Source organism: Macaca mulatta, chromosome 7 (assembly GCF_049350105.2).
Source record: "Macaca mulatta isolate MMU2019108-1 chromosome 7, T2T-MMU8v2.0, whole genome shotgun sequence".
In the NCBI taxonomy this organism is placed as follows: domain Eukaryota; kingdom Metazoa; phylum Chordata; class Mammalia; order Primates; family Cercopithecidae; genus Macaca; species Macaca mulatta.
In genome coordinates, this window is record NC_133412.1 from 10,027,308 (window position 1) to 10,053,686 (window position 26,379).

A 26,379-nucleotide genomic window follows, 5' to 3' on the forward strand; every position below is an offset into this window, starting at 1 on the left:
ACAGTGACGTGATGTTTCATTCCCAGTGTTTGAGAGGATAGGCAATTTCTAATTTCTTTTCCTTGGAACATGTGCTCAGGAAAAAGCCAGTAACTATGTAAGAAGGCTAACGACTGTGAGACCACCATGCTATGAGAAAGTGCAAGCCATGTGGAGTGACTGCGTGGGCTCTCAGAGATGCCCAGCCAAGCCCCGCCCTCCGTCCACCTGAGCTGAGAAGCTGCAGCCTACAGATGATTTCAATGCCAGCCATAATCTAAATCCAACTTCACAGGAGACCTGAAGCAAGAACCAGCCAGTCAAATCTAGTCAACTCACTGAACTGTGAGAGACAGGCATACATTGTTTTAGCCTACTAAGTTTTGAGGTAGTTATGCACCTGGATCCCTATTGCCAATTGGCTATAATTATCAAATATCCATTGGCAAATATAAGTTCCAGAGGCAAAGACTGTGTTCATTTTGCTCATCATTGCATTCATAACATGCAGCACAGTGCCCAGAATGTAGAAAACCCTAAACTAATAATACATAACGATTTGTAAAAGTTTATCTGTTCCAGTATGAAAGAAAGACCCACAGTGAACTGGGTGACATTTTTTAGCCAGTTTCATGACCACAATAACCTTATGGTGGTAGTATTACTACCTCTCTCTTTGAGATGAGGGAACCTCAGTTTTTTTTTTTTTTTTTTTTTTTTTTTTTTTTTTTTTGAGGAAGTAAGTTTCCCAAGCTCAGAAAGGTCTAAGGGAGAGGGCTGGGCATGGTGGCTCGCGCCTGTAATCCTAACACTTTGAGAGGCCGAGGCGGGCAGATCACCTGAGGTCGGGAGATCAGGACCATTCTGGCCAACATGGAGAAACCCCAGCTCTACTAAAAATACAAAAAATTAGCCAGGCATGGTGGCACATGCCTGTAATCCCAGCTACTTGGGGGGCTGAGGCAGGAGAATCGCTTGAACTCAGGAAGCGGAGGTTGTGGTGAGCCGAGATCACGCCATTGCACTCCAGCCTGGGCAACAAGAGCAAAACTGTCTCAAAAAGAAAAAGAAAGAAAGAAAGAAAGGTAGGGGAGAGATTTGAACTCAGGTTTGTGCAATTCTAAAGCCAAGCTCTGTTTATTATAGTCTCCCAGGAGACTACAACAGAAACAATGAGAAAACAATTTGAAAGAGATGCAAAACCCACCCCTTGAATCTTACCCAGGACTATTGAGCTCCATTAATTGCTGTCAACACGCTGGAACTTATTTCACATGAAGCTTAGACCAATTACAATTAATGCCACAGTCATGACTACAAGCTAGAAACCAATGCCAGAGGAAGCTTAAGTTAAAGAAAGCAACGATCACGCACATATATTATGTTAGCAATTAGGCTTAATCCTAGCATCATGAAGCCAAAGGGAATGTATTAAAGAGAGAACAGTGCCCTCCTGGGAAGAAGACTAATTTCAAATAGACTTTTTAGTGGCTTTCTACATTACCTACTTGAATATATTATGCTCCCCTAGAATTACTATATTACAATTACTCACACCACATTTTATTTATTTCATCAAGGAAATCGGATGGTGCAATGAGCTCAGTGGGCAGATGGTTTGGTTATTTCAATGAATAATTTGAATGTCAACAAGTTGGTGAATGCTAAGATGAAAGGGAAAGTAGTAAATAGCAAAGTTCTCGATGCCTGACTCTGAGATGGAGTAAGGATGAGCTATCAGGACTGGCATTTCACTTCTAGAAGTTGAGCACTCAGGTTTTGCTAAATTTATAAAAGCACATGAACTAACATCGCATATTTCCTATAACGAGAAAACCAGTTTATCTCTGTTTAAAACAGTTCTGATCTACTCAAACACACATTTTTAATTTTCACTGAAAAATGCTATAAATAAATCAAAATTCAAATAAAAAAACTGGGAGGGAAAGGTAGATCTATTTCTCAATTCAGAAGATTAATAAAAGGATTAAGGAATTAAATAATCACATTCTCTAGCCTCAGCTTACAACTTTTTAAAGGCTCAGTTTCTCAATAAATGGAAAAGCAAATTCTCATTATTCTCCCAATCTGTTTGAAAGCAGAGTTGGGGTGTTACGGTGATTAACAGTGATCAGGGCCCATTAAAGTTGTTAATTATAGTGGCGTTTACTGTCATTTTCCATCATTTTTAGCTACTGAGACAGGGTCTTTGTGGATCCCAAGGATCATGTGTTTGCAGTTCAATTCAGCAGCCACTAGGTGGTAATATTGTTGATTTTGGCAGCCATGGAGTGTGATCTATCAGACCCGCCCTCTTAAATGGAATTATATACATCCCTTATATCATCAAGATGTAACTATAGAAATTATAATTATACTTTAAAATATTTAAAATATTTTAATTGTGAAAAATATAATCCCATATAAAAGTTCCATGCATATCTGGTATCTTTTAATCTTATGCTAATTCTACTTACCTTTTACTCTAATTATATACACGATTATCTTCAAATTATACTTATAACAAAAAGAAAGTGTCAGGCCTTAGAGAAATCCAGCTTATATTCATCGCTTTTGGCTTATTTTTAGAGGAGATGAAAAAGATGCACATAACTTTCCTTCTAAAAGTTATGGCTGTCCTCTGTAGTAAATAATTATTTGCCTCTTGAACTTGGAACCACTGCTCTTTGCACCATTGGGTAAGTAAAACTTCTGTGGTTAACTTTTCTGAGACGCACTGTCTGAAGCATCTGATAAGGTTTGGCAAAATGACATAACAGCAGCAGCGGCTGATATACATAGTGCCAGGTTCTGTGCTAACTGCTCCACATACATTAGTCCTGGGTTCCTCCTAGAGCTGCCACAATTCATTTAAGGCCAAATGAATTCAGCAGAAGAAACAGACCTGTATTATTTGAAAGAATGAAAAGATCTTTCCAAAACTGGACATTGTCTACAAAACTATGTATTATATAACATGTATTATGCACAATAACTCCCAGAAGGCAATACAGGTGTTAAGCTCTTCCATTATGAAGAAGACAATAACTGTATAAATTAAAGAGAAGTCATGTGATAGCATCTTGGATCAATCACTGATGAAAACCTTGCCATAGCTGTCAAGAATCCAAAGAGAAAGTGGTGGCTAGGCCAACAATTACGCGAAGCAATTTATCATGAGAACAGCCATTATGCAAGATGCAGAGCTCAATACTGATTCCATAAAATACTTAAATGCTTGTCACTGCAATTCTTTACTAATTACAATGGAAACTTTGTTGTTATTATTGGGAAAGGTAAAAGAGGATCTCTACTAAGACCTCAGAAAAGGAATCTTTGAGGTTAAGCTATTACCCGAGGTTAAGCTATTACCCAATGTTAAGGCAAATCTGCTATTTTGATACTTTCCTCCTTTAGATGGTGAAACAAAAATGCTTATTTCTATATACCCATTGGGTCCTGGGACTCAGATAAACTAAGTGGTTCTCTAAGTTAGTAGCATGGCACAGTAATAACGCTGGGATTGAGCTCACCCTGACCTTGAGGAAGTTACCAAGTCCCTCAGATTCAGTTTTCTTATCTGGAAAGTTAGGAATGAAAAAAAATCAGTTTCAAAGGATTGCTGCAAAATTAAATGAAGTGCTACGCACCTGTTCAAGTCAAGTAGTATGCTCCCCAATCCTCCCCTCCACACACCAGAACTAAAGATTCAGGAGGAAAATTTTCAGTATATGGGTGTTTCCCACAGAGGGTCAAAGTGGGATAATAAGAACGCCTCAAACATAACATATTGTATTTATTAAAGCTTTACAGTTTATATGGTGGTTTCCTATGTTATCTAATTTCATCTTCGTAATGACACTGTGTACTAGATATTTATTATTATTCCCATTTTACAGACAAGAAAAAAAAGGCCCCCAGAACTTAAAATCCTTTGCAAAATCACACAGAAAGGTTAAGTGATGAACCCAGTGTTCAAACCTAGGTCTTCTGACTTCAAGCACAAAGCTCTCTCCCTACATTCAGAACACTTAAAAACACAACGTTTTATTGTGCCTATCGTTACAAAGACTGTATTGCACACTTAAGAATTTGTTAACATGGTAGAATTCATGCTAAGTATTCTTACTAAAATAACGAAAGTTGTATGTATGTAGAAAAAAGTATTGCTTAATCCAATTAAACTAAACAGCTTCTGCACAACAAAAGAAACTAGTATCAGAGTGAACACGCAACCTACAGAATGGGAGAAAATTTTTGCAATCTACCCATATGACAGAGGCCTAGTATCCAGCATCTACAAGGAACTTAAACAAATTTACAAGAAACAAACAACACCATCAAAAAGTGGGCAAAGGAGATGAACAGACAATTCTCAAAAGAAGACATTTATGTGACCAACAAATATGAAAACAAGTTCAACATCACTGATCATTAGAGAAATGCAAATCAAAACCACAATGAGATACCATCTCCCACTAGTCAGAATGGCGATTAAAAGGTCAAGAAAAAATAGGTGCTGGTGGGGATGTGGAGAAATAGGAAAACTTTTACACTGTTGGTGGGAATGTAAATTAGATCAACCATTGTGAAAGACAGTGGCAATTCCTCAAGGATCTAGAACCAGAAATACCATTTGACCCAGCAATCCCATTATTAAGTATACACCCAAAGGATTATAAATCATTCTGCTATAAAGACGCATGCACACATACGTTTACTGCAGCACTATTTACAATAGCAAAGACTTGGAACCAACCCAAATGCCCACTGATGACAGACTGGATAAAGAAAATGTGGCACATATACACCATGGAATAGTATGCAGCCACAAACAAGGATGAGTTCATGTCCTTGGCAGGGACATGGATGAAGCTGGAAACCATCATCCTCAGCAAACTAACACAGGAACAGAAAATCAAACACTGCTTGTTCTCACCCATAAGTGGGAGTTGAACAATGACAACACATGGACACAGGGAGGGGAACATCACACACTGAGGCCTGTTGGGGGATGGGGGGCAAGGGGAGGGAGAACATTAGGACAAATACCTAACGCATGCGGGGCTTAAAACCTAGATGACGGGTTGATAGGTGCAGCAAACCACCACGGCACACGGATCCCTATGTAACAAACCTGCTCATTCTGCATATGTATCCCAGAATTTAAAGTAAAATTTTAAAAAAAGGAAAAAGTATTGCTTAAAGAAAATAAAACAGATATTTATATTTAAAAACCCTTTTTAAAGCAAAAAGTATATATGTAGTCACGATAGTAAGAGATAATCAGAACATGGCTCAGTATCATGACTAAGACTTCAGAGGTTACTAAAACTCTTCTTTAGGGAAACACAACTTAGTCTCCTCCTAGTTCTTCCAAAACAAACTAATGAAATGTGAAAAGCGTGAATTTACAAGTGGACAACAAGGTCTATACATAGAAAGAAAGAGCATGACTGACTTGGCTCCATCCCCTTCTTCTACGTGGGGACATTTCCAGTCATCAGAAAGAGGTTAATGCAACTGCAGCTCCAGAGTCTCATCAGACTATCTTGGATTCTGCCATGATGAAAGGGAAATGAAGAGATTACCCAAGAACACCAGCATGAGGTCGTCCTTAGTAACACTTTCATTCTTACACGGGTAAAGGCCTTGCTCGGAGTTGTAAAAATCAGTTTAAGGTACAGTCCCCTGTTCTACCAAAGCAAGCAAATAATCTGGTTCCATAAGGTTGGAAAGATGTAGGTGAGTGTGTCGGTGTGTGTGTCTATGTGTGTGTGTGTGTGTGTGTGTGTGTGTGTGTAAATGCTGCTGCTGCTCTAGGAAAGACACTGTAAGAGTTAATGATACTTATCTGACAAATAATATCTCCAAACACAACCACTACCATCTCTCTTCTACTTGCATGTCATTCTGACACAGTGTTTAAAAACAGGAGACAAGGCTGGGCGTGGTGGCTCACACCTGTAATCCCAGCACTTTGGGAGGCTGGGGTGGGTGGATCACTTGAGGTCAGGAGTTCCAGAAAAACAGGAGACAAACTCTTAAAAAAATTAGAGTTAAGGCCTAAAATGCAAATACCCATGGAAGAGGTCAGATCCTGACAATGATCCCAAGATATAAATGACTGAGATTTGCTTCTATGTTTGTGATTAGGTTTAAAGGATGGTCTGTGTCAGGGTAATCTGAGGGAAGATCTTTACTCTCTCACTTTGGTATATTCATAAAAGTGTACATTGAAGCACCCGTGTAATCAAGAGCCCAAATGAAACAAAGGACAGGATTACAGCAATAAGAAGAAAAAGATGAGGAATACGTAAAACACCCTACATATTGGGGGCCTCTTCTTGACCATAATGTGAATTAGGGTTCATGTTACATACCTAATAACATCACGAAAGTGTGATACCTGAAACTGAAGTGATGATGGACCCATGAGCAAAATAAGTGAAGTCAATCCAAGTCAAGGAGAAAGAACTTTGGGGCTCCAGCAGATTCATGTGTGTGCATGTGTGTGTGTGTGCGTGTGTGTGTGTGTGTGACTGGACTGTCTTGAGCTCTCAATGCGTTTAAACATTTCCTTGTATTTTCTCATTGACTGGGAGGATTCCATTGGATAGCGCTATCCAGAGTGATGTTAAAGAAGGGAGCCACAGGGAAGAAACCAAGGTACTAGCTCATAGATCTGGCTCCATAAGGGACCTTCAGATTTCCTTTTAAGTTGTCCAGTCCAGCACCCAATGAAAGTAATGAGGCTGTGAGTAAGACCATTTGGTTTCCAATTCTAGGTTCGGGTGGCTAAGGGACCCCAGTTGGCATAATAACGGGGAAGCAATGAATAGGAAGCAAAATCTTGGAGGAAAAATGTGAAGTGCAAAGTACTATAGAAAGTTAGTTGTTCAAAAAAAATTTTTGTTTAATATTTAAGAGGTATTCATTGGTTAAAACCCCCAAATTTATGAAAAATCTGCATACACCTATGAACCTCATTTGCCTATTTTCTACCTGCTGCAGCAATGAACCTGTCTGATAAGTTTTAGGGGTAATGGTCTAAATATTTAATAATAACTTAGGTACTAACTAGCAGAACACGCAATCTGTATGGGTGTTATGGTGAGGACCAGCTGAATATCCGTCTTAGGTTAGTTTTTTTTTTTTTTAGACGGAGTCTTGCTCTGTTGCCTAGGCTGGAGTGCAGTGGTGTGATCTCGGCTCACTGCAAGCTCTGACTCCCAGGTTCACATCATTCTCCTGCCTCAGCCTCCCAAGTAGTCGGGACTACAGGCGCTCGCCACCACACCCAGCTAATTTTTTTAAAATTTTATTTTTAGTAGACACTGGGTTTCACCGTGTTAGTCAGGGTGTTCTCGATCTCCTGACCTCATGATCCGCCTGCCTCAGCCTCCCAAAGTGCTGGGATTACACGCGTGAGCCACCGCGCCCGGTCAATCTTAGGTTAGTTCTTATTTTTTCTCACTGTTAGGTAGCATTCATTTTTTGCTTCATCTTTATCTGAATGATAAAATAATATACCTAATAATAACATAACTACTCTTCTGACCCTTGCTTTTATCCACTTAAACATATACATTAGGGATCCTTCCAGGTCAATACATATAGACTTTCTTTTTAAAAAACAGATGCTTAGTATTCCATTGTATGGAAATACCATAATTTAACAACTCCATTACTGGATGGTCATTAGAAACTGACTTCAGGGGGAAACCATAAGCTCTTTGCAGGAATTTCTGGGAAAAAAAATCCTCTCTAGCCCTTTTAGATAAAAGCCTACTTAATAGATCTCTGATAAAATAGCTTTCTTTTTTTTGGAGGAGTCTCACTCTGGCCCAGGCTGGAGTGCAGTGGTATGATCCTGGCTCACTGCAACTTCTGCTTCCCGGGTTCAAGCAATTCTCCTGTCTCAGCCTCCAGAGCAGCTGGGATTCCAGGTGCACACCACCATGCCCGGCTAATTTTTGTATTTTTAGTAGAGATGGGGTTTTGTCATGTTGGCCAGGCTGGTTTCGAACTCCTGACCTCAGGTGATCCGCCCGCTTTGGCCTCTCAGAGTGCAGGGATTACAGGCCTGAGCCACTGCACCTAGTCAAATAGCTTTCTTCATCTTCCATGGATTACTGCTCTGTTACTTAAGTGATCCGGAAGTCACAAGAGATTATCTTAATTCTTGGCCATGTGATGATCTTTGGAACCACGACTGTTGGTATTTTCTTGAGTAGCAGTGGGGTATACAAGAACCCATTTTGGCTCATGCAGAGTGCATGTTCTCCAGCCATATTTCTTCTTTCCACAAGCTTTGTAAAGAATGGCAGAATTATTTCCCTCACAGGTTACACTGCTCAGATTACTGACCTTTCCTGATCTCTGTAACCTTAGTGGTTGAATATGGTGATTCAGATAGTTTTGTTTCTACATTTCTGGCGGTTGAAGTGAAGAAATTACATAATAACCTGCTCTTATTTTGCAACTTAGAGATTTAAGTATGGCCTTTGTCAATCTAATCTGACCCAAGTATTTACTAAGAATAGATTATATGCATATGCCCAACATAGAAAGATGATTCTATATCCAGGAGGTCTGATCACAGAAATGTACTATTGACCAAAAATGTACCTCTCCAGATTCTGGGATGATTCAGCAATTCGCAAAGGATTTAAACAGAAAACCCAAGGAGGGGAAAAAGTAGCCTCCAGGTACTTCACACAATTTAAGTTGTTTGTTCATAAATTCAACAAATACTTATTAACACCTATCATGGGACAGGCTGAGCCTATATTATGTTGGGACAAGTAAGTGAACAGGACAAAACAGACACAGTCCCAGCTGTCATGGAATACTCATCTGTTTATAGAATTCCTTTTGCATTCAATGCAGAAAATCAGAATTACTGCTTTTGTTTACTGAAGTCCGGTAAATTTATCTATTTTTTACTAGAAAACAGATTTTTTTTTAACTTTTATTTTAGGTTTGGGGTACATGTGAAGGTTTGTTACACAGGTAAAATAAAACTATTTTTGATATTAAGAATATCTCTAATCTAGCCGGGCGTGGTGGCGGTCGCCTGTAGTCCCAGCTACTCCGAAGGCTGAGGCAGGCGAATGGCAGGAACCCAGGAGGCGGAGCTGCAGTGAGCCGAGATCGGGCCACTGCACTACAGCCTGGGCGACAGAGCGAGACTCCGTCTCAAACAAACAAACAAACAAACAAACAAAAAAGAGTATCTCTAATCTCAGTTGGTCAAAGAAACTCAGAAAATAGTTTCACAGACTAGAGCTAGAATGGTTCAGGCAGAATCATTTAGAATTTGGCTCCGTTCATGGATGCCAAATGAAATTAATGGAGAATGAGATAAGGCTAAGTGTGGGAGAGTGCTGGGATTAGAGCCAGTTTAGGTTCCAGCCCTCCCTGCCAAAGCTATAAATACAAATGACCAATTTAACAGCATGAAAAGACCACCTACAAGATCTATACCTGGGATCTAATCAGTTGCTCTGCGCCTTCTTTTAATTATAGGATCCCTGCCATGTTTATGGGGACTTTTAATGTGAGCATCACATTTTTGAAGGCCATATCATTATGACCACGTTTGATCTGAGGGTGGGAAAGCAGGAGCTCACAAAATGCCTGCACAAGGTTATTCTGAACTGAGCCATAAACCAGCTTCAACAAGAGCCTAGTGTAGAAAAGAAAAAAGACACGTAAGAAAAAAGGCATGGATATCATGGAGTTTGCAACCCCGCCAAGTGGTGCCATTAAAATTACACTCAATTCTTCTCCGAAAATGAAATTCATTAAGAAAATGTACCACAGTTTTGTCAAATAACACTATATAAGGGCATTCTGAGAAGGGAAGAATGATAGAAGACATAAGGATAAATGCATCATCTCCATTTGAGTGTGGCAACAGGATATGATTTACAGAAGAAAAATTAAATCATCATGATTCTTAGAGCTGAACTGCAGCTGATGTAAAAATAATCCTGAGTCACAATGCATGTGATTTCTCAGGCATAAAGAATACAATTGCTTAAAACTTTATGAGTGATAAGACTCCTAATAGAGAATTCACTTCCTTGCAAAATGCTCTGTATAAGCTGTGCCATGGAAGTACAGAGCATCTTTTCTCAGTTACATTTATTATATGATACCCTGTGCTCAGATACTCTGATACTTCACGTATTGTCTCATTCTACACCCTTCTCTTCGGGCTATCTCATTCATTCCTATGACTTGAACTGCTACCTTTAGAGTCTCATCTAGCTGTCTCCCATGAGCCCAGAATCTCTACCTGCGTGTCTCATATGTGCAAAGTTAACATCTCTAACGTCGACTTCACTGTCTTCCATCTCAAATCTAGTCTTCCTTACCAGTATCCAGCCAGTTATCCAAGCAAGAAAAAGGAGTTACCCTATTCTCCTCTGTTTCATTTTGTACATCCAATTTATTATCCTGTCCTATAATGCCTAAAACAGCCCTTTACTGTTTATAATTATGTCTTTTCCTTCTTATTTTTACTGCCATTGCTTTGTTTTGTTTTAGAGACAGCGTCTTGCTCTCTTGCTAAGGCTGGAGCACAGTAGTGTAATCATAGTCACTGTAGCCTTGAACTTTTGGGCTCAAGCAATCCTCCCACCTCAGCCTCCCAAGTAGCTGAGGCTACAGGTGCCACCACTTCCAACTAATTTTTGTAGAGATGGGGTCTCACTCTGTTGCCCAGGCTGGTTTCCAACTCCTGGCCTCAAGTGATCCTCCCACCTCGGCTTTGCCATTGCTTTTGCAATGGCATTAGTCTGTTATTTGTTCAACCTTTTTGCATATTACTGTTAGTTATATTTCTCAGCAACAACAAAAAGCAGTGATATACCCCACAAAAAACCTGCACAAACCAAAACAATACAAACAAATCCAACATGATCATGTCACTCCTGTACACATTATTTTCCAATATTATCTGCTGCCTGTCAGATAAAGTTCAGATTCTTTAGCAAGTCATATTGTGACTCTTATCTCCTTTTTGGTCTTGGGTTCTTCTCATATGCCTTGTGATCTAGCCACACCAAGTCGCTTGCCATTTTCCAAACACATCATGTCTTTCATCCTTCTGAGACTTGCAGTGTTTTCCTCTGCCTGGAATGCCCTTTGTAGCCTGTCTGCTGAGAATTTCTAATCCTCAATTTCCTCATCTGTATAGCAGGGCGGTAACAGTACTCACTTCAAAGGACTGTCATGGTGACTAAGTAAAAAGGCGATTTGTTCCCCATGGTATCTAGCAGATAGAGGCACTCAGTAAATGTTAACATCATTGTCATCGTTATTATTTTGCTCTTTTTCAAGTCTGAACAAAAATATCTCCTTTGCTGAAAGTCTTACCTAAAAGTGTTGGGCATTCTTCCTCTCTGATTCTATATGCCTAATTACAGTACCACATTACACCAACTCCAAAATTGATAGAATTTTCGTATTTTAGAGCCTCTGATATTGGGGTACATCTTAAGAATCTACATGCTGTGGCTTATGGCAGCAATTTATCTTTCTTAGTAGTACATGGAATAATGGTATTTCTCACAATAAATAGCATATTAGATGAAATACTATACTTAAACTGTATGACAACTGTCATAGAAGTTGGATTATCCATGGTGAATAGTGCATATTTGTGGCAAATGGAAAATCTACATTTTCTATGAATCAGTGAAATATCTACGTAATAAAGGAACTACTATTTGGAACTCCAAACAGCAGCGAGGAGATATTCCATTTGTATATACTGCAATTTGGCAAAACCCCAGCCCCTACATCATAGCATATTGCTGTGAACGATAATGTATTTCTTAACCACAGGCCCTAAACCATACATTTCAGAACCGCAGAGGTAATAGCCTGATCAAGTAGCATGCTGTTACCTCCTTTGGTTAAGTAGCCCCACTTGAGAGCCAAACAAGGGCCAGGCCCAGAGTGGACAGGGGGCTAGCTTGTCAAATTCTACATTCCAATAACTTAGGATTCAAGCTGAGAAGGTAGAGCGAAAGTGAGAAGAGAGTGTAGGAATGAGTTGAGGAAAGCCTATGGAACATGCCTCCAGACTAGCACCTTCCGAGAGAAATATAATGTGAACCACAAATATAATTTAGATTTTCTAGTAGCCACACTCAAAAAGCAGAAGAAATATAATTTAGCTAATATATTTTGTCAGGTTATTAACATACTTATTAACTTACCTATAAATGAATAATCATGCTTTATTTATTTAACATATCTAAAATGTTATCAGTTTACCATGCAATCAGTATAAAAAAATCAGCAATAAAATATTTTACATGTTTTTTCTGCCGAGTCTTTAAAACCCCATGTGTGTTTTACCCTTATAAGACATCTCAGTTTGGATTAGCCACATTTCAGCTGCTCAAAAGCCACATGTGGCTAATGTCTGCCACATCGAACAGCACAAGTCTAGACTGTTTTTTTGACAAAATGAGTTAAGTAATGAAACAATCATAACAAGCTATTTCAACAGTAGACTTTTCTACCATACAATATTGGGAATGTTTAAGATTCCTATAACAGTATATATATTTTTATATTCTTAAATTTTTAAATAGAATGGTAATGTTTCCTTCACATTCAATTTATGTCTTGTTTTGGGTGGTTTTGTTTTAAGCATGATTTGATGTTATTCCTAATGTCACTTTTACCTCATCTGTTGGTTGAAGAGGAGATGACTGGCTGGGCTCGGTGGCTCACGCCTGTTATCCCAGCACTTTGGGAGGCTGAGGCAGGTGGACTGTCTGAGGTCAGGAGTTCAAGACCAGCCTGGCCAACATAGTGAAACTCCATCTCTACTAAAAATACAAAAATTAGTCAGGCGTTCTGGTGGGCACCCTGTAATCCCAGCTACTTGGGAGGCTGAGGCAGGAGAATCGCTTGAACCCTGGAGGAGGAGGCTGCAGTGAGCCGAGATCACACCATTGCACTCCAGCCTGGTCAATAAGAGCAAAACTCCATCTCAAAAAAAAAAAAAAAAAAGGAGCTGATTGTATTCAACTATAGATCTTTTCCCACTAACATACTCCGGGACAGGGTGTAGGGGTATACAATTAATCTTAGTACTCTCGGTCTCTATCATAGAGCCTAACATATAGCAGGCTCAGAATAAATCTTTGAATACACATTAAAAAGTGAAGTAAGTTGGACAGTATTGGCTGTCAATCTGGGTTCCACATTGGAATTACCTGGAGAGTTAAAAAAAAAAAAAGGAAAATCTGATGCCTGGTCCCACCCTGAGAGACGCTGATGATGGGTCTAGAGTTGGGCCTGGTTATCAAGATTGTCAAAAATCTCCCAAGTGATTCTAATACGCAAGAGAGTTGAGAACCACTGTTCTAGGACTTTCTTAGAACAGCTTACTATGGCCATACCCGTACTTCCCTGACATAAGATCCAGTTTCCCTCATATAAATTCCCTTTCTCTGAATAGACCAGAGTTGTCTTGGGAGCCCTAGTAGAGAAGAGGTTAACACATTATCCCAAAAGGGGATTTGCAAATTCCTTTTCCAAGGTACCAAAGAAGATTCTCAAGGTTTTAAATCTAATCATATTTATGTCTTTTCAACAAAAAAAAATAAAATTCACGATATAAGCTAGCTGCTTTGCAGAGGCAGGATTCTAAGGGCGTCACAGCATGCAGGCAGATAGTATCCTGACATACATATGGCAAAATTTTCTAGAAATAGAATAGCAATTACAAATAAAGATGGAATCCAAGTACACATGAGCCTCATTTCAAGTTAATTCTACATATGTAAAAAGCAGACACTATTAACTGGGGTCAGCAAAGGGAAGTATTTTATGCTTTTCTTCAGGCTACTTAGGTTATATTTACACAGTATAATTACATAGCAATGCATTTTTTGATAAGTCACTTATAAAACCCATCTCCTACAGTCACACAGCACACAAGTATTGGTATCTTTGCTCTCAAGATGGTTCTTTGCCTGACAGCATTTCTTCCATCATATATGAGGTTCTGTAATGGCTGAGAGAGAAATCTGACTTCTTCTACTTCAATACAGACAACCTTTCATCATGGACAAGGGAGCAATGGTCTCTGCACCAAGGGAGCAGCAGCTGGAATGGAGTTCCTCTGACTCATAGACTGAGAATTTCCCTGCCGATTCTCAAGCTGGTTTGGCCACACTTTATGCATTCACCCTGCTTAACAGTCTTTTGTTGATGGTGTGGTAACATGTGGCCTTACTCAGTAATAGAAAGAGCATGTGGAGATATCCTCAAGGCTCCTATGTGTGTTTCCTCTAGCTTTCCAGCAAGGAAATAAGCTGTCTTCAACAAGCCCACACTTATTTTTGTTTTACATCTTAAGTTAAATTTGAGAAATTAGAACAGGAATTATCTAAAAGACGTGCTACTTCCATGTTCACTAACCCTGATCAACAGAAGTTCCCTACGCATGCCAAAACTGTAAAGGAAGGAAATCTGTTAAGATTTCAAAGAAGGTGTGGAGTCTCATGCATATCACTTCTACTGATCAACCCCAGAGGGCTGATAGGTAGCAAGTGATTGATGGGTGACATTCATTTGGCCCTAATTTTCCTATCTGAAAAGGAATGGAAAATATAACACAAGTTTCCAAGTTGCTACACTCATAAAACCAGGAGGGTGATCACCATCTACCTGTCCAGCTTGACCACAAATATGAAACGCATAACTGCACCTGCCTTACATGTATGTCGTTTGTTGGTGAACGTGGGCTGAGGAATTCCTTGAGCTCCATGAAAAGACAAAAAAAGTTTGTCCTCAGAGAATTTACAAAAGCCAGAGTAACATTCAAGAATTTAAAATATTAAAATGGATTTGAAAGATGACATAAAAGCTATAGGACAACTTTACTGTGAGTATGTAACCACCATGGAGAGATGGGCTAATGAAATCACCAGAGCTGCCTGTGGTCAGCCAGGATGCAAGGGGCCATGGGCCTCAGAGAAAAGATTCATGAAATGAAGGATGTTTCAGGGCCGCGTGTATATGCTGCTGACAAAGCTTCCTACCTTTTTGGAAGAACTCCTCTAGTTTGTCCTTGAAAGGCTGGAGATACTCCTTTGGGGACTCCTTGCACACCACCACCATCTGTTTCTCACTTGCTGCGAAGAGAAATTTAGAATTAGACTTAGGAACACGTATTTGCGGAGCTCCTGCTATGGACCAGGCACTGTGCTATGCACTTGAGTATCAATTGTGCACATTCCTTGTCAATTACCGCTTGTCCAAATTCCAGGGTTGGAGCGGGGGAGGGGAAGAAAAACCAGAAATGATAAGCAAACCAACAAAAATAATTAGTTCATTCTACACCACTCTTGAGGAACAGGGCAATGTATAATCCTTCCATTTTTCTTCTAGAGATCCAGAAAAGTCTCTGACTTGGGATAGGTAAAGTATTCTGCTTGTGTTCTCCCAAAGATGAAGAGAGGCAAAAACTACTCGAGGATTAGTCTCATGAAATTAAGGGCCCCAGCCTTCTTCAGATTCATACTCCAAAAGTAGAACGTGAAAAAGACATTGCAGAAATTCTCAGGCATCCAAGTTGTCTAGATACCAACCTAGTGATTGGCCAGGGTGACACACGCATCCCAACATGAGAACTAAGCCCAGGTTGGGGAGGACCCTGCCTGTTCTTCATGCTTCCCATTCACCTATCCTTCCTTTTAATCCTCTACTAACACATGGGAAATAATTTTATATAATTTGCTTCAGATAGACAATCTAAAATTTGTAGTAGAGTACTGTTTGATAATCAAGTCTGAGGTGACTTGACTTTTTAAAAATGATCTCTACCTTATTGGATAGTTATGATTTGGCTACATGGAAACTACAGTATTCATAGTTCACCATCACAAAAGACAGTTAACCCAGGCAAGAGGCATCTCCCGAAGGTTCCTATGTGTTTGTGCCAGTTACAGCATGCACTGGGAAAAGAAAGGTTTCATTTCTACAAAGCTAGAGCTGAGTCATGATCACTTTCATCTGTTGACTATGGCTGGAAATTAGGTATGTTCTTGTCCAAAAGCCTATTAATAAAGCACTGGATTTTCACCATAAAGATATCATGCCACCAGGTTCACAAAATAGAGAGACATATACTACAGATCTTGGAGGAATTTATAAACACACAGGTAAGGCATTTTGGAAGAAGGAGGTTGGGAAGGAAATCTTTATTTACATTGGGAAATTCCCATCCAATAATTTGGCATATTTAAAACTAGCATCTCAGAACATATACTGCAGACAAAGCAATAAACATGTCAGTTCAGAAATACAGAAAATGCAAAAGACACCACTTAAATGTTCGATGAAATTAGTTATCTGACACTTTCCATGTGCAATATTGCCAACTAGATTGCAGAAATCCTAGACAACTCTGGGGCCTATAAAATGGTGCTGAAAATGAAAGCACAATTTGAGGGGACCTTTTGTCATTTTCTGAGTCAAGGTCAGAATCACCTACATTCTCAGAGGTATCTAGGGATTTCTCATGACACAGGGATGCTAGATCACAGGACAGGGTACCTAAATTCAGGCTCTATCTATTGACATTGTTTCTTTGTAAGAGTTTTTATAGAGCTATCTAGAATATCTGCTATTAGTTATTCCGACAACCATTCCAAGGCTATCTAGGAAATCCCATCCATTGGGATGCAAAGACTAATTTTTAAAATGACTTATTGAAAAAATACAAATCTTACCTTGAAACAACTAGAACAAATTCTGTAAATCCAGTCAAATAATCATGTAAAACATTCATTTTTCCCACGTTTTTTCCTTTCTTTGTAAGCTTTTTTGTCCTCTCTGCAATAGCTACTTTATAACTTCTCTGCTATTATGAGATTACCCTTCACCTCTTTTGAAGTAGATGGATCTGTGGCCAAACTATAAGTATGTCCTTCCCACTACCATTCTTTTCTCAAAATAGGACACTTTGTGTTAGAGTGGTATCCAAGGAGCGAGAGAGTGGACAGAGCTGATGTACATTTTGCAGGTGTAACAAACAGGTCTTGCTGATTCAGTCAAGGAAGGGTTGAAGCAGATGGAAGGCTAAAGGGGTGAACAATGGGTTGCTGGAAGTGCCATTTCTGAGATAGAGAATAGTGGGGAAGTATCTTGTTGGATTATGTTTTTTTAAGAGATAGAGGAGATCAAGAGTTAAATTTGAAGCTTGTTAAGTTTTCTCTAGTCTCTATAAATTATAAGGCAATCTTGTCCCCTGAAAACAAAGGGGGAAAGGTAAAAAAGAAGATAAAACTATTAATGGGTTCTCATTGCGAATTCTATTAAATTCAAACTTCGGAGCCTTGGATTTAAGGCCTTTTCTATTATGACATATTTCAGCTCTATTTCCCACATGTATTTGACTAACCAAACCAAAGCTGTTCAATGTGTTCCAATTATATTATTCAGCATTCCCAGTTCCATGTCTTCATTCATGTGGTTCTCTGCTCTGCTCTCATGCCATACATACTTTCAATGATATCTGACAAAGTCCTGTTCATCCTGAAAAGCTTCTCTGAGATGTCAACATTGCCATAAAGCATTTTTCAATCCAATGTTTTTGCATCTTTCAAACATCTCTATTACCTTCTGCATAGTGTTTGTTTTACCTTTAATTATATGTATTTATGTAAAAGTCTATAAATTAATCCCTGAGAAGTCATCGTGCAGGATTCATTTACTTCTTCCCAAACTTCTCTAGAGAGCTCCATGTATCTGGCCACAGCATCAGATCTCCTTATCTTGGCTGAATGTCGTGGTTCGCACCTGTAATCCCAGTGCTTTGGGAGGCCTAGGTGGGAGGATCACTTGAGGCCAGGAGTTCAAGACCAGTCTGGCAACACAGTGAGGCCTTGTCTTTCAAAAAAATTTTTTCAGTTAGCCTGGCATGATGATGCATGCCTGTAGACTCAGCTACACGGAAGGCTGATGTGGGAGGGTTGTTTCAGCCCAGGAGACAGAGGCTGCAGTGTCATACCACTGTACTCTGGCTGGGCAATAGACCGAGACAGACAGACAAGAAAGGAAAGAAAGAATGAAAGGAAGGAAGGAAAGAAAAGAAAAGGATAGTAAAGGAAAGGAAAGGAAATGAAAGGAAAGGGAAGGGAAGGGAAGGAGAAAGAAAGGAAAGAAGGGAGAGAGAGAGAGAAAGAGAGAGATGAAAGAGAGAAAGAAAAAGAGGAACGAAGGAAGGAAAAGGGAAAAAAGGAAAGGAAGGGAGGAAGGAAGGAAGGAAGGAAGGGAGAGAGAGAAAGAGAGGAAGGAAGGAAGAAAAAGGAAAGGAAGAAAAGAAACAAGGAAAGGGAAGAAAGGGAGAAAGGGAAAAGCAGATGAAGGAAAAGGTTTCTTCATCTTAACTAGATTCTCATGTGTAGGAAAGTTTAAATAAAATTAGCAATGTTGGCCTGGCACAGTGGCTCACTCCTCTAATACCAGCACTTTGGGAAGCCAAGGCAGATGGATCGCTTGAGCCCAAGAATTTGAGACAAGCTTGGCCAAAGTGGTGAAACCTTGTTTATACAAAAAATACAAAAATTGGCTGGGCATGGGGGTGTGCACCTGTGGTCCCAGGTATTCAGGAGGCAGAGGTGGGAGGATCCCCTCAACCCAGGGAGGTCGACACTGCAATAAGCCATGACCCCACCGCTGTCCTCCAGCCTAGTCTCACAGGGTGAGACCCCGTCTAAAAAATACACATACATACATATTAGCAATGTTGACCCAGACTCCAAGTGGGCTTTCCAGAGATGCAGTGTGAACTGCTTGTCTCGTCTCTTCCTTCCCCTGCTTTCCGGAGGGCGGTGCACCAAGGGGTCACCGTCTCTGTACTCCTCAAACACGGTGAGGTGTCCCAAGATGATCTCAAAGGGTTGAGAGTATTTTAAAGACCCCCAGAAACGTCCACCACCTCACCCCATGAGTCATAAGCAAGGTAACAGAGATGATTATCCCGACTGGGTAGTTCCGAAGGCAGGCGGGGAAGGTAACAGAGATGATTATCCCGACTGGGTAGTTCCGAAGGCAGGCGGGGAAGGTAACAGAGATGATTATCCCGACTGGGTAGTTCCGAAGGCAGGCGGGGAAGGTAACAGAGATGATTATCCCGACTGGGTAGTTCCGAAGGCAGGCGGGGAAACAGGAAAGACATCTGCTTTAAGGAATCGGCATTTCTTAATGAACATCTGTGGCCACATAAAGTTTCCTATTTCCAGTTATGATTCTGAGAATACAGTTAAAGAAAGGCTAGAATTTCCCACAATATAAATTGGGAAGAGTTCCTTAAATTATTTAATTTGGCTGGGCGCGGTGGCTCACGTCTGTAATCCCAACACTTTGGGAGGCCGAGGCGGGTGGATCGCGAGGTCAGGAGATCGAGACCATCCTGGGTAACACGGTGAAACCCCGTCTCTACTAAAAATACAAAAAAAAAATTAGCCGGGTGTGGTGGCGGTCGCCTGTAGTCCCAGCTACTTGGGAGGCTGAGGCAGGAGAATGGCGTGAACCTGGGAAACAGAGCTTGCAGTGAGCCGAGATCACGCCACTGCACTCCAGCCTGGGCAACAGAGCGAGACTCCGTCTCAAAAAAAAAAAAAAAAATTAATTAACCCTCTACTATATTCAAACTCCAACAATTTCATTTATATAGAATTGTTTTCCATAAACATAGGATAAAACATGCCTGCAATTTACTAACAGGACATAATCGAAGGCCTGACAGTAATTCCTTCAAGGTTACTCCTCCCTGGCTCCTCCCTGGTGAAAGCAGAGCTGCAGGCAGAGCTTGTTTCCCCAATTACAAAAGCAATACTTTCGCTTTTGCCTGAATTCACAGGGTTGATCACTGCAGCTCTCCCTTCGTGCTAGATGTGGTGACAGAGCCCATGTGGTGCCCATCAAATTGCTTAAATTTTATGAGGCCATATTATGGGGGTGGTAAAGAGCTTGTGCTTGGATCGAGACCTACGAGGGCTCAGGTAGGCCGTGGCTTGTTTTTCTCATCTGCGAAATGGGGACCCCCCGCAACATAGGCATGATATGGTCATTAACATAATACATACACAGTGATTTGCAGAATGCCTGGCACAGGCAAGCAGGCTCATAAATATTATTTGTTATTTTTATGATTTAGCGAAATTGGTTGGGAAACATGTCAAAGTCAGAACAGCAAGAGAGTCATGGCTGGGGATTATTCACCACAGATGCTGGGCACCGTATTTACAGAAATGTGCCACAGTGCAAATCTCCTGTTTAGAACTTGGGGATAATGATTTTCATTCCCGTGCTGAAGTTCCACCACCCATTGTGGAATTCACTGAAGAATGCAGGCAAAGCCTTGGGGAAAGACGAAGCAAAATGGGAAATAAATCCCCCAGGCCTCCAAGCCTCGCGGTTTTGAAATGAGAAACTGAAACCAGTACAAACGCGAGCAGCTCCACTGCTGTGCTCCGAGGTCCACGCTGCACCCCACGGGCTGGGATTCCCACGTGCCCTGTTAGAATCAAACTTCCCCACATGATCGAAGGAGAGGGCTGCCCTCCCACAGTCCCCACAGAGCCGCGCGCCCCGGAGCGCCAGGCAGCCTGCCTGTTCCAATTTGTTGAGGTGGCTTATCTGAGATGCTTTCTAGCAGACAAACGCGAGACCTGAAGGCTAATTAATGATGACACCGGAACTGGCAGTGCATAAAGGAGAGAGGTCATGGGCAGATCCACAAATGTCCTTTACTGTCCAACCAGAAGACTCGCATACGATACTGCTAGACGACCAAGGTTGCCTCAGGCACAGGCTGTGCCAGGAGCTGCAGTGTTAAAAGCCAAAGTCACCCCAGGTTCTCTTTCTGTTCCTTTTCTCTTTATACAATTTTTGGCAATTAAAAATATATTAATTCCCGCAGTTAGTTGCTACTAAGTGATCATCGTGAGACACAGATGAAATATTAAAAACCAATATACAGTGAAATAACAGAGACTACATTGAGAATATTTTGCCTTACAGTTGTTAAACACTTGTGGAGTATTTTAGTGTAAGGAAAGATACGGCCTTGACTATTTTAAGATTTCAGATATTAGGCTGTTGAGGTCAGAATTATCTGGTTTTTGTTTTTCACCCCTAAGAACAAGGGAATAAAGCTTATTAAGCCACTTAAAAAGCCTAGGTAGGTTAGAAAAATGTAGCAGTAAGACCCAGATATAATTCATAAAAATCAAATACGTTTAATTGCTTTATAAATCAAATGTATGTGGGCAATTGGTACAAAGATATGAAACTTGTTTCTTTTCATATGAGCTGAAGGCCCTGTGGGCTTAGTTAAGTCAGAATACAGTTTTAGAGGCAAGGAAAGGTTTATCAGCTCATCTGCTTTTCTAATCTAGAGTTCTCTCTTCTTCCCTGTCTGGTTACCTAAGTCTTACCCCACCCTTCCACAGTCCTGTGCCAGTTCTGCCTCTTCCTCATTTTTACAAGATCCACGTCCTTTCCACAAGCTCCCTGCTCAAAGGACCACCATAGAAAATGGTTGCAGCAACAAATGGAATTTTTTGACTAAAGTGAATTTTTGTATTATATCAACAGGCTTAGATGAGAGATACAAATTGAAATCAGAGATCAAAAGCCCAGAATGCTTGGTTAAGAAGTTTATCATACAGGAATCCATTCAATAAATACATCAATTAGGCCGGGCACAGTGGCTCACACCTGTAATCCCAGCACTTTGGGAGGCCGAGGCAGGCGGATCATGAGGTCTGGAGATCATCCTGGCTAACACGGTGAAAACCTGTCTCTACTAAAAATACAAAAAATTAGCCGGGTGTGGTGGCGGGTGCCTGTAGTCCCAGCTACTCGGGAAGCTGAGCCAGGAGCATGGCATGAACCCGGGAGGCGGAGCTTGCAGTGAGCCGAGATCGAGCCACTGCACTCAGCCTGGGCGACACAGCGAGACTCCGTCTCAAAAAAAATAAATAAAATAAAAATAAATAAATAAATAAATAAATAAATAAATAAATCCATCAGTTCAATACATGCCTATCGAGCACCTACTATTTGCCATGAATTGTACCAGATTTTGGGGAGAAACAGACTAAATTCTCTGACTTCAGACATTATAGTGAATGGGTCACCTACTAAGATTTCCTCATGGGCACGGCATATAGTAATTATTGTTTCTAGTAACTTGAGCTGCAGGCAAACCTACAAGTTATTTCCCTCCATGTTCATCTATTCTACTTCAATCCCTTTAGTAAGAATGGGGCCGTCTAGTGTGCTTCCTGGTGCTTTTCACATGTTCAACGGTGGCAGTGGTGGGGCGGGAGGAGGTGGTTAGAAACAGTAAATGCCCTTTTAGCTTTCTGACCCCAAATACACTTTTATCAAAACAAATGTAAAAACAAATTCAGAACTCAGAACCTCAATATTAGCATAACTTGCACAATTTTCTTCTGATGGTATTGGCCTTAAACTAAGGAATTACATAAAATGCAATGTAATAAAATACTAAAATTAGAACAGCAATATTTTATTTTGGCTGGCAGCAATTCAGGGACTTCTACGAAAGGGGAAAATCATACTTAAAATTAATAAAATATTAGCTATTTTTTCATTTGCTTATTAAAGCTTGGCACAAATGAGAAGGTACTATTTTGTGGCTATCTACTGTACATACTTTTTTATAAGGCCATATAGAAAAGGCCACACAAAGGGAGATTTCAAGTTGATTTAAGCCAAAAACAAATGATAGAAGCCTGCAATAAAAGGTACATATTTCATGTTCTTGAGGTCTGATGCTACATAGCAGGAGTATTTTAAATCTTGGCAGGGTAAAGAGCAGCGAGTGGTATTACTAGAAATCACAGGGTGAGGATAAGTGGGAGAGGGCAAAGGGAAAATCTATTCAAGGAGACACTGACATAGGTTAGATTTTGAAGGGGACTGCTAGACTCATTTTCTACTAAACGGCCCTTCAAAGCCCACGTTTCTCAGCTCAAATCAGACTGTGCATTGATGACCCGTGTGTGGAAAATCTATGTGTAACCAAAGGTATTCTCCTTCTTTAACCTTGGTTTGGGGATTCACCTGACATTACATCCAAATTTTTCCTCCTAATGACTCTATTCATCCAAAGGCAAGACACTATATTTAAAGTGGTCAAAAAACTCCTAATTCCCAGTTATCCATTGAAGTTAAAACACAGGCTTTAGACACATGGAACCCAGGTCGGAATATTATCTCAGAATAACAGAGCTACATACATGGACTTAGACAAACGAGTGCCTTTTATATCTACACATACACAGTGTCTATGCCTCAAAAGCTAGTAAGAACATTATACTTAGTGAATAGAGCTTTGGTATATTCCAAGAAGTAGAAACAATCCAAATGTCCATCCATTGTCTGATAGATGGATAAATAAAACATACTTTATACACAGAATGAAACCTTTGGCCATCAAAACAAACGAAGTACAAATACATACTACAACACAGATGAACGTTGAAAACATTATGCTAAGTAAGAAAAGCCAATCACAAGGGATCACATATCCTCTGATTCTACTTACATGAAATGTCCCAGTAGGCAAATCTATAGAGACAAAGTGGGACTAGCAGTGGCTGAGGACTAGGAGAGAAAGAGGGAGAGAGAGACAGGTGACAGCTAAGGGTGCAGGGGAGAAAAGTTTTCCTTTTGGAGTAATATAAAAAATTGATTGTGGCAATGGTTGTACAACTTTGTGAATACACCAAAAGTCATCAGATTGTACACTTTAAATGGGTGAATTATGTGGAATGTGATTTCATCTTACTAAAGCTGCCTAAAGCTAAGCTAATTAGATAGTCAGCCTTACACTGGAACTATAATGAACAGATAAATGAAGAATGCCTCATCTGTACTTCTTTTATTTAAGGTATATAATTTAAAAAATCTTAGGTGCAACTATGTCTTCATTATACTACTTACAATATTACTAAACTAGGAATCAGAAGTGAGAAATGAGTTTGAGATGCACATATAATTGAGAAATTAAACATATTAATTGATCTTCAAAAAGTAGGAATAAATGTTATTAAAAGACCTGGCTGGGCGAGGCGGCTCACGCCTGTGATCCCAGCACTTTGGGAGGCTGAGGCGGGCAGATCACCTGAGGTTGGGAGTTTGAGAGCAGCCTGACCAACATGGAGAAACCCTGTCTCTACTAAAAATACAAAATTAGCCAGGCGTGGTGGTGCACACCTGTAATCCCAGCTACTAGGGAGGCTGAGGCAGGAGAATTGCTTGAACCTGGGAGGCGGAGGTTGCGGTGAGCTGAGATTGTGCCATTGCACTCCAGCTTGGGCAACAAGAGTGAAACTCCACCTCAAAAAAAATAAAATAAAATAAAATAAAATAAAATAAAATAAAATAAAATACCTACTAAAAATAACTGAACTTAATAAGAGAAATACAAGTAAAGCATTTAAAAGTGCTAACTTTTGGAAAACTAAAACAATAGCTTTGGTACATTCTTAATTGTGGTATACAGCTATGTATATGAGTGTATCTATACATATATATTTACACATATACACCAACAATTGGTACATTAGAAAAATTTCCTCTTTGAACTACTCTTGATTTAAAGTTGCATTTATTCTATCTTAGTTTTTCATACACTCTATTTGGCTGGAAAAGTTATTTAATATCTGACTCTTAGTTTCTTGATACATAAAATCTTGTGAGGACTAAATAAACATGCAAAAAAAGCATTTTGTATACTGAATAGTAAAATGCTAGCCAAAATATTCTTGAGCTATTTAAAATAGTCAAACAGTAGGAAGGCTGGCTAGATAACAGTGTACATGGTTTTATTCTTTTAGTTTCTAAGAAGAGCTAAACAATAACAGCAACTTCACAAGCTTTGAATCACTGACATTCCTAATATTTATGTTTAATAAACAAATCAAGTTATAGTCTAATCCTTTTTACAGTCTGTCTTTGAAAATTTGCAATAGTCACTTTTTCCTATTTCTTGTTTCATGACCCATTGAAATATACTTCCTCCCCATTGTGACACTGAGAAAGCACTCTGAAGTCACTAATTAACCCATCCTGTGGTCAGTGTCCTCATTTTCTATCTCCTTCGCTGACAACCCAGCAGGATTCCGCATCTTGACTACTTCTCCTTTAGTAAAACACTTGGTCCCTTAACTTCTGTGTTCCCCAGTGTGGGCTTTCCTCCTACTTCTGCCTGCCCTGTTTCCTGTGCAGCCTCATCTTCCTATACGGAGTCATTAAATGTTCAAGTTCTCTAGGGTTTGGCATAAGGCTTCTCCTCCTCCCACGCTATGCTTTCTGTCTAGACAATGTTATCCAGGTGAACATTTCAGCAACCCTATCTGGGATGTGTCTCCCAAGTTTACATGGCTAGCCCACAGTTTCACCTCCTACAGAACTCTTGAATTCGTTACTCTCCACCATGCTGCTGTAGTCTCAGCCTCACTGTTCTTCCCCCATCCGCCCTGCCTCTTTCTGATTTGTTCTCCATACCTGAGTCAAAGCGACCTTTATAAAATCTCATTATGCCAGTCCCCTGCTTAAACCTGCAGGCACCTCTATTACTTTGAGAGGCTGTCTTCAGTCCCTCAAGCTGGCCTGCAAGGCCCTACGTGCGCTACTTCTCGCCCGCCTTCCCAGCCTCACCCTGCTCTCCCTGCCACAGTGGCCCTTCTTTCCGTTCCTCAAGCATGCTCACTTCTTCCCACCATTATGGTGTGCTCCTGCTGTGCCATTCTCCTCCACTTCCTAGTAACCAGGGCCTAGTCAGGGCTTAGTCATCACTACGCCCTCAGCTCAAAAGTCTCATCAGGATTTCTTTTCCACCTTCCATTCTGTGATGAGAGGCCCTCTGTTACAAAGTCATGGCACTGTATACCTTTCCCTTTTTCATGATTATTTGACTGTCTCCTCCATTAGGGAGAAATTGTATTTTTCTTACGGTTAAATCTCCAGTATCTACTATAATGTCTATCTAGTGAAAGATGTTCAATGGGTATTTGCTAAATAAATGAATCAACTACCAATTAACGGGGAGAAACTTAAACATGTGCAGTATGGATATCAGTGTCTTGATAGAATTTGGCTGAAGTATATGTACACTCATGTACCTCATAATGATGCTTCTGTCAATAACGGACCACATATAAAACAGTTGTGCCATAAAATTATAATAAAGCTGAAAAATTCTGATAGCCTAGTGATGCTGTAGCCTTTGTAACACTGCAGTGCAAGCATTACCTTTCCTTTGTTTAGATATGTTTAGATACACAAATGCTTACCATTGTGTTATAATTGCCTACA

The 26,379-nt window shown here is 40.2% G+C and overlaps 1 protein-coding gene across 2 annotated transcripts in view; it reads right to left on the reverse strand.

Annotated features, from left to right (window-relative positions):
* The window catches only part of FMN1 (formin 1), a 378,430-nt gene that overhangs the window by 66,711 nt on the left and 285,340 nt on the right, over window positions 1-26,379 (reverse strand). For both annotated transcript variants that reach the window (XM_015141784.3, XM_015141787.3), the window contains one exon: window positions 15,060-15,152. In XM_015141784.3, coding sequence (XP_014997270.3) covers window positions 15,060-15,152 — 93 coding nt within the window. The remainder of the gene's footprint in view (window positions 1-15,059; window positions 15,153-26,379) is intronic.